Source organism: Chlamydotis macqueenii, chromosome 14 (assembly GCF_036417535.1).
Source record: "Chlamydotis macqueenii isolate bChlMac1 chromosome 14, bChlMac1.mat, whole genome shotgun sequence".
Taxonomy (NCBI): Eukaryota; Metazoa; Chordata; class Aves; order Otidiformes; family Otididae; genus Chlamydotis; species Chlamydotis macqueenii.
Window position 1 is genome coordinate 2,120,897 of NC_141569.1, and position 8,686 is coordinate 2,129,582.

Genomic DNA, 8,686 nt, shown 5'->3' on the forward strand with positions numbered 1-8,686 from the left:
CGCTGCTGGAGGAGCCGCTCCGCCCCTCTCACACCTGAGGGGGTTTCTCAATGTCTCCAGGAGGGATTCGGAAATATTTGCTCCGTGTGGGGCCAGGGTAACCCAGCAGCTGCTGCTGCCCCGTGTCCCACGCCTCCTCATGCCGCTCCAGCCAGCCCGGGCGCCGGGACGTGTTGACTTTGGGACGCTGGTTCTCGCGTAGCAGCAGCATCCTTCCCCGCAAGGACGTACAGCACGCGGCAGCTTTGACTTACCCCAGCCCCAGTAACCTTGGCAAGGGGAGGAACTGGAAAAATGGGCCGGTCCTGCCCCCCACCCGGCCCAAGAGGTTCAGGGGCTTTGGTTTTTTGGCCCCGATCTTGTCTGTGCACGCCCTGTCTGTCCCCTCCTGGCATCGTTTGAACTTCAGAGGTCGTCAGTTGCCCCATGCTGGGTGTTTGGGGAGGGGGGAGGAATGGTCTTCATGTCCCCACATGGGAAAGGCTCCTGTGTCTGCCCCTCCCGGAGGGTCCACGTGAGCGTTCAGGACGCAGAACCCCAGGATTGTGTCTCCTGGCTCCCTGGAAAGCCACAGAGCCTTGGCCAAGGGCAGCGGAGCTGCGCGGAGCACATCGAGGGGTGTCCTGTGCTGCCAGCGAGGTCCCTGCTCTCCACGACCGGGAGACAGCAGCAGGAATGGAGGGAGAGATCCTTACCCTTCAGCGGGTCTCTCCAACCCCCCCTCGAAAGCCCAGGCAAACCAGGCCTAAGGCAGCCAGCACCAAACAGCAGCCTCTGGTTTTGCAAAACCCCTGTTGGCAGCCGCCCCGCCCCGTTTGCTCTCTCCCCGGCACAGATGTGATGCTCAGAGATTACGCTGTAGATTAAGGTTTTACTCAATCCTGCACCGAGCGCAAATTCCCAGAAGCTCTAATGTGCAGCCGGATCTGCCGGACGCTCGGCTGGAAGGGGGACGAGGCGCTGCCCATCCCGTCCTCCCCATGTGCGGGAAAGACGGAGCCCAAATCTTCATCCCTGCTTGTCTGCTGAGAGCCCCCAGGTAGGAGCAGTGTTGTTTTGGGACGGAAAGATGGGGAGATGCGTTCTGTGACGGCTAAAGCTCCAGAGGATCCGTCTTTTCTCTCTGAGCTGTGCTGGGCTCACCCGAGGTGGCAGCGGCTCCGACCGCGCAGCATCCCTGGGCAGAGGGGCTGGTACTCCCTGCACGCGGGGGTAACGGCTGCCGACTCGAGGGCGTCCCTGCATCCCTGCGGGTGTGCCAGCAGCGACCCGGTGCTGGCTGCTGCCTGTGACCCCGAGCGGCTCGCAGGGTGCAGAGCTTCGCTGTGGACTCGCACCGCTGCTGGCGAGGCTCCTTCGGGCCCGCAGCGTGGATACGCTTTGCCGGGCTGCACAAAGAGCTCAAGCGCAGACGGGTGAATTTTTTTACATGAATTTCTTAACCACATTAAATTTTAGTGCGGCGTCGGTGGAAGGAGGGAGTTTCCTGCGGTTAGGCGCAGCCGAAGGGGCGGTAGGTGTTTTCTCCCTGAACAAAGGGGCACTTGTCTCGCACCGGGCGAGAGGAGGGCTTTTTTCCGGCAAGGGTGCGTGACAGCGAGGGAGGGGGCGGTGGCGGTGATGTGGCACCGGGCGAGGTAAAGGAGCACTTCTCCTGCCCGTGGGATGAACAGACGCTTCCTCCTCTGCCCCGGGGAATCCCGGGGGCGTGTGGGGCCGAGGCGTGACGTGGCAGCCTCTGAGGTGAGTTCGGCTGCACCTACACCCGAGAACCGTCCCGGGGGATTTTTCTGCTGGTCTTGCCGTCAACTTTCCAGCCCCGCCGCTGGAAACCATGATTCCCACGCTGCCGGGACGCCCAGGTACCCCTGCGGGGCTGGGGAGGGCTCTCCGCCCCCGCTGCCCCCTGCTCCCACCCGTGCTGGCTCCCTCGGGATTTTGCGGCTGCGGCAAGGGACGCCTCACGGCGTGTTTTAGCGGGGTTGGGTCTCCCCGGGAGGTCCCCACGGGGTTTGGTCTTGGATTAGCACCACGGGGCTGGGGGCGAAGAGGAGAGGGTGGAGGGCTCCCCATCAGGGAGCAAGGTGCGGCAGGGAGGGAAGACCCCCACAGCGATGGTGTCCAGGACAAGGGGACGCAGGGTGTCACCTCCCTGGCTGAATGTGGTCCAGGGCACCATCCCTACAACCCCAGCGATAACCACCCAAATTTATCCCGTCCCACGAGCACTTACAGGACAGTCCCATTCCGTGGCAGCTGGTCCCGGCAGGAGCTGCTACTTGAGGGCAGGAGGTAGGACATCTGCTGGGTGGTCACCCCTTTCCACCCCACCTTTCTCTGTCCCAGGCCAGCCTGCTCAGCCATGAACGCCTCCATGCCCAGCAGCCAGCTGAGACAGCCCGAGCCCCAGGACGCAGCCCCCTTCACTCCCGTCTCCGTTGTCAGGAGCGTGACGAAGAAATCCGATGCCCTGCCCGTGATCTCCGTCATCGTCGTCATCTTTGTCCTCCTGGCCGTTTTCATCATCATCGTGGTGCACTACGGCCCTCACCTCCGCACCATCCAGATCACGCTCTACCACGAGCCCATGCCACAGGACCTGGACGATGGGGTGCACCTCACAGACTGGAAGAAGCTGGGTTCCCAGAAGAAGCTGCCGGCCCAGCCCTGCCAGCGGGAGCCGGGCGGCGGGGACGTGGCGGGCGTAAGCTGCCAGTGCTCCTGCAAGCATCACCTTCCCTGCGGGACCGCCGAGCCCAACGTCATTGAGGTCACGTACTTGTGAGCAGGCTGTGGGCCGCCCAGGCAAGGCTCAGGGGACCACGTCCCGCTGGGAAAATAGTGCGGGGATGTTACCTCAGCCCGAGACTCAGCCGTTCCCGCGCGCGGAGGTTTGAGCTCCCCAGGACTGTGCCTCTCCCCAGGTCGCCTCAGCCAGGAGGCTGAGTGTCACTGCGGTGACCCATCATCAGCCCCCAAAAGTCCAGCCCGAGGGCTGCCACTGTCCCCAGGGTCCCCAGCCCAGGCTCTGAGGCTGGGTCAGCCTACATGGGACAGCGTTGGCATCGCTTCTGGTTTTTCATGCCCTGGTTTTACCTGTCCCACGCTGTCTGGGAGCGCCCAGGTCTGTGTTCCAGCTGGAGAGCGCTGGGCACACGCTCGGCCCCACGGCAGGAGCAGGAAGCTGCGTCACCTGGAATCGCTTTCCGGATTAAAGACGTTTCCACATGCACGATGTCCGCGTTATGCTCTTTATACGGCACAGAAAAGCCCCCAGCCCCTCTTTCCCTCCACGCCACTGCCCCTTTCCCTCCGTCAGGGGGCTGAAACGCTGCCCTCCCTCCTGCCAGCCCCAGCAGTGGGCTCAGCCCGTCGTGGCAGAGAGCTGGAGGAGAGGGAGCAGCACCTGAACCTGCGCTGGCGTTTCAGCGGTGGAGCCGACAGCGTGTCTGGTCCTACGGTGCAGGTGGGTGAGAGAAGAGAGATGACACGGCAGAGGCAGGAGAGGTGACAACAGCGCACCAGCCACCCCTTGCAGTTGGCTGAACATCTTGAGGTGTTGTCACTGGTGAAGAAACGTGTCCGTCTCTGGTCAGAGCCGGCAGCATCTCTGCACGATGGCAGGGATGGGGAGACCCGAGGTCCTCTTCCCTGTGGTCACCTTCATTGTCCCCAGGGCTGTCTGCTGTCCCTGCGCCAAGGGATGCTGTGCTTGGGGACCTCAGCACTGGGGTGGTTTCAGCGTTGGAAGGGCGTCGCAGCTGAGGAGGGAGCGATGGTGGAGTCGGCGTAACCAGCAGTGTTGGGATGGATGTGGCTCGGTCACCCAGGGCAGAAGCTTGTTGAGGTGCGAGTCTTCCAGTCAGCTCTGGGAGTCCTGCTGCTGCTGAAGGTGTCAGGCATTGCTTTGGAAAATAAATTGGCTTTGGTTTCTCCTCACGCGGTGGAAGCTGGATGTCAAAGCCTGTCTTCGGTACGTGGGCTCGGAGGACAGTCCCTGGTGAGGGAGCCAGCATCTGGGATCACCCTGAAGGATTTATTCCACTGAATAGTCCCAGGAGCCAAAATATGGTTCTTGCCTTCCCCTCCCATCCCAGAAAAGCCAAATCTGTGTCCGTCCTACGCCGCATCCCCGGCACAGATCCGTGCGCTGTTGGATGAGAAATGGAGCTCTAACGTGTTCCTCTGGGCGCTGGAGGCATTTCTGATGGCAGATGCTCCAGCATCCTTCCTCTCATTTTCAGCTTCTTTCCTCACTCACTTAAAAACCAAGTAGCAGTTGGACTTGCTGGGAAGTTTTGGTCTTTACAATAAACGTAATTTATATTATTTTTTGAGGTTTGGTTTTTTTTTTTCTGTTTTGATTTTTTCCCTTTTGTTTTCCAGAGGTGAGAGTGCATTATCAACGTGTCACTGGGAGTCCTGCCTCCCTCCGCATCTCCACACAGGGCTTACTTTTTAATTTATACCTCCCAATTAGCAAGCACCACCTGAAGAGCTAACGGCCTTCCTGGGACGTCTCTTTAGCCGATGGCTGTAGGTTGGGATAACCCAGGTGGTCGCCCACACCAAAGGCGAGGGCTCAGGTCTAAGAGTTTAAGAAACCCCTCAACAACCATCCGAAGGTCTGCGTGGTGGTACCCAGACCGGCTGTGGAGCTGGCGGAGTTGTCACCCGGCTCTCATGGTTGTGTTGTTCCGGGGCAGGGAGTGGCTCGGGTCACGACGAGAAACTTTGATGGGAGAAACGGGAGCTTTCACGGCAGCTCCCACTGAAGGACAACCACAGCGGGGGATCATGGTGTTTGCGAAGAAAAGATTAAAAACGTCTAAATATTAATAAAGAGGAAGATGAAATGGGTAACTGCTGCTGGAACGCGTTGATTTGCAGCTGCTGGGGACTCGCGAAGGTCTGATTTATGTTTCGGCGTGCCGCGGCCCAGCTCTGTCACTTACACAGCGGGCAGCGGGGGAAACCCCACCGCTTTGCCGTTCTGCAGGTATCCCAGGCTGTCACAGCAAAACAAACACAACCGGCAGCGAACGCGGGTGCTGACGGGGCTCCAGTTCCCCCCACGTTTCTCCTGCGCTCCGTTCCCTCCAGCCCAGCCCGGGAGCTGCCAGTGGCCCTTTCCTCTGCGTGACCTTTCCTAGAAAGATGCAGCAGTGAAGTTGTGGCCTGCAGGATTTTTTTCCCTATGTTTCACAGGCAACATTTCTCGGGATGCTGCAGGGCTGCCAAAAATTGTGCGCAACAGAGGGCGGCACCCGGAGCATCAGCTGAGGATGGAGCTGCATCACCCCGTGACCTCCCTGCAGGGCTGGGGCCCAGCTGGGCCGGACCCCTGCCTTGGGGTGAGGGTGGTGGGAGAGCTTCTCCTGGAAGGTTTGCTGCTGGCTGAGAGCTTGGAGGCTTCTCCGGAGCCCGGGGCCGGAGCCCAGCGCGGAGCAGCAGTGGGCTCTGGTGGTGGAGGTGGCCAAATGCAAGGGGGCAGGCAGCAAGCTGGGGTGGTGACTTCTCCTGCCTCTCCCCAGCATGGGTGAGAGCGCAGCCGGGGTGGGCTCGTGTCCGGAGGGGAGCTTTGGGCCCCGCGGTGCTGGGAAGGCGCTGCCGGAGGAGATTGCATGGAGAGACAGTGACATCTTCACTGAGATGAAGGATGAGGTCCTGAGCAAAGCCAGCGCAGAAGGGACCTGACTGGGGTGGGAGGCTGGGCTGGGTGGCATGTGGAGGTCCCTTTTCCCAGCGTCCCCTTCTGATTTTACAGAGAAAGGCAAGAGCTCCCCTGAGAGAAGGTCCATCCACCTCTTGTGGATGCTGGTTTGGCGCGAGAGGCTGAATCAGCTCCCTCCTCCCAAGAGCCTCTCCGATCCCCGCAGGCAGCTGAGCGTGGGGCAGGTCCTCGGCCACCTTGCACATCCACAGCTCCTGAGAGAATTAGTTCAGAGATGCATTAAGAAAACGGATCTTTTTTTCCTGTCAAAAAGGGAGTGGCACTTCTTGAGAAGCAAAGCCTGTCTTTGAAGGGCTGAAAACTGGGACAACTGAGGAAAAAAACCCCATGATCCCTAGTGTAAGGGAACCAGCTGGTGAGGAGCAGCCATGCTTCTACTTGCCCCATCTAGATCTGCAGCTATCAAAAAATGACAAACAAAGCTTTAAAACCTGCGCCACGGAGCTGGGAATGACGCGGTTGGGCTGCTCTCCGCCGTGTGACGGACGGTGAGCGGTGGTGCCCCGCGCGCGGCTCTGCGCCCCTGGGGAGCCGGGGTGTCCCCTGCGCCCGTGTCTCGCTCCGGAGCCTGGAGAGCAGCTGAGCTTCGGAAGAGCCAGGTTTTCACGCCGGCAAACAGCATTTACATCTGCTTGGGGCACTAATGGCGTCGCGCAGACGCTGAAGAACACTCCTGCAGTAATGGAGCACAACGGGTGCTCTTTCTGAGCTTTACAGGAGAGGTTTTAGGTGCAGCCAGCCTCCTTCGGGGGGGAATTTTACGTTCACAGATGCAGCATTGCCTATGGAGGGCTTGGAGCACCTGCACGTTGGAAACCCCATGTTTCTCTTCTCTTTTATTTGTCAGCATTTGCCCATCTGCCCCCAAGACCGGCGCGGTCTGCAGCTCAGCGATGCTTTTGCGGCCATCCCTCCCCATGATCTGCTAACGTCCCGCTGGCTCGGGGTCACGGGTCCAGCCCAGAGGGATTTGTTCCTGAAGCATCCCAATAATTAACGCATGAGCTCCTCCAGCTCCGTTTCTCTTCTGTCAGCGGGGCCGGCATCTGTACGGCCGGACTGGGGACAGCCCAGTTGGCAGACGGGGTGGGCGACAGCAAGGGGAATGTATCTGCTGGAGCATCGTGGTGGGTTAAAAGGGAGGCACAGTGAGGCCAGCTTGCTCTGCAGATGGCTTGGGGGGCGGTGGGGAGGAGGATACGTCTCACAGAGGGCTCTCTGGGGAACCCCCCAATTCTCAGGTGTAATATTTTTCTCCTTTCCTTGGCAATATTTCAGTGTGGTTCTTCTGCTCCTCTGCACCCCTGAAAAGGAAAGGTGTAAAAAAAGGGAGGTGCCTTCCCACCCAGAAGGAAGCACCCTTCCCGCTCCCCCGCCCGAAAGCAGAGCACGGGCTGGGAGACATCCGCTTCTCCATCCGCAGCTCGGCGAGCGGGAGAGCATCCCTCCGGGAGAGCCTGCGGGCCGGCTTCGCTCAGCTGAGGAGGAAGCCGGAGCACAAAGCAGGGAAGTGACTTGGCAAAGGTCGCCTGCAGCGGGGCTGAACCCAGCGGTGGCCCCGGGTCTCCTGCCACCCCGTGCCACGGCCAAACTGCGCCGGCCCTTCCTCCCGCTGCGCTGAGTGGGGCACTAACCGCCCTGGGGCGAAACAGCCGGTTGGCACCGGGGTGGTTTTGCTCGTGGTGTTCACTGTGGCGTTAAAATTTACCGTAAGAGAAGAGAAGTGATGGGAGCAGGGAACTGGGAGGAGAGGCAGGCGATGGGGGGCATCAACTGGGAAAATGAGAGCTGTGAGGGGAGCAGGGAGGGGTGGGAGGAGGAGGGGGGTAGGAGCGTGCCCAGTGGGGCTGGAGGAGAGGGGAAAGGTGGGCATGGGACCAAGGGGCTGGAGGTAGGGACCAAGATAAAGATGATGCGGCTGGTGGGACTCAAACCGCACTGTGAGGATGCTCTGCTCTCCAAAACGGCCAAGAAAACTTCTGCAGTGACCTTCCCTGTCCCGAACGCCTTCAGTCACCTTGAGACCCAATGCCGGGGGTGACCGGGCTCCGTCTGCGTAGCTGGACAGGGCTCTGAGCAACCTGATCTGGTTGGAGATGTCCCTGCTCCTTGCAGGGGGGTTGGACTGGGTGGGCTTTGAAGGTCGAAGGTGGAGGCTCGGGATAAAGTGGTGAAATAAGGTGAAGCAGGGATTTGGTGGTGCAACACCAGTGCTGGGTGAGGAGCGGCACTGGAGAGCAGAGCCAAGCTGGGGACCGAGCCCGTGCCAAGGCGGGGGGGGCTGGCCAGGACCGACGGATGCAGGGGATGGGGAGAGGCCTGAGAGGACAGAGCTTGCATCTGCCAGAGCCTGCACTCTTCCCTTGTGCCCACCTGCCTGTGTCTGACCTGGCAGCTCTCCCGGTGACTCGCGAGCTCGTTTCGGTGTGTCCAGGCGGAAACGAAGCAGTGACATAACCACAAGCCATGCGTTGGGAAAGGTGACGTGGGCGCATCGCCCTCAAAACCGCCAGCAAAAGGCAGAGCGAGGAGCAAGGATTACACGCTGGATTTAGACAAAATGAAAATAAATCAAAGGCGGAAATGTAACAGCCCTTGCGTTAACACAAGAGCAGGTGTCCATCATTGCGGTCCTTGCGGCCATCTTCCCGCGGCGCACACGAGACTTTGCGGATGGGTTAGGGATGCCTGCAGGAATCGTACCTCCTGCAAAAGGCATTGGGCAGGTGACGGCAGGCGCAGTGATGGTCCCCGCGTTGGACACCAAGGGCGCATCCACACCTCTCTCCCAGCTGGGAAGCGTGCTGCCCCGCCAGCCCCCACCCTGCCCAGGCATTGTACCGGCCCGGTCCTCCCTTTTCCTGTAGGTGGGGTTTCCATAGGAAACACGGCTGGTCCACCCCCCGGCCCCGCTGGCCGGACACTGCTCCCCGGCCGGACACGGCGGCGGTG

The 8,686-nt window shown here is 60.5% G+C and overlaps 1 protein-coding gene across 2 annotated transcripts; it reads left to right on the forward strand.

Annotated features, from left to right (window-relative positions):
- Window positions 1-980: 980 nt before the first annotated feature.
- SMIM33 (small integral membrane protein 33) lies at window positions 981-3,264 on the forward strand. Of its 2 annotated transcripts, none has more exons than XM_086759077.1 (2): window positions 981-1,039; window positions 2,347-3,264. In XM_086759077.1, the coding sequence occupies exons 1-2, from the start codon at window positions 981-983 to the stop codon at window positions 2,783-2,785; spliced, it is 498 nt and encodes a 165-aa protein (XP_086615203.1). In that variant the 3' UTR covers window positions 2,786-3,264. The 2 variants fall into 2 exon arrangements, with proteins under 2 accessions (XP_086615203.1, XP_086615201.1); XM_086759075.1 differs by lacking the exon at window positions 981-1,039 and adding an exon at window positions 1,392-1,862.
- Window positions 3,265-8,686: the final 5,422 nt, after the last annotated feature.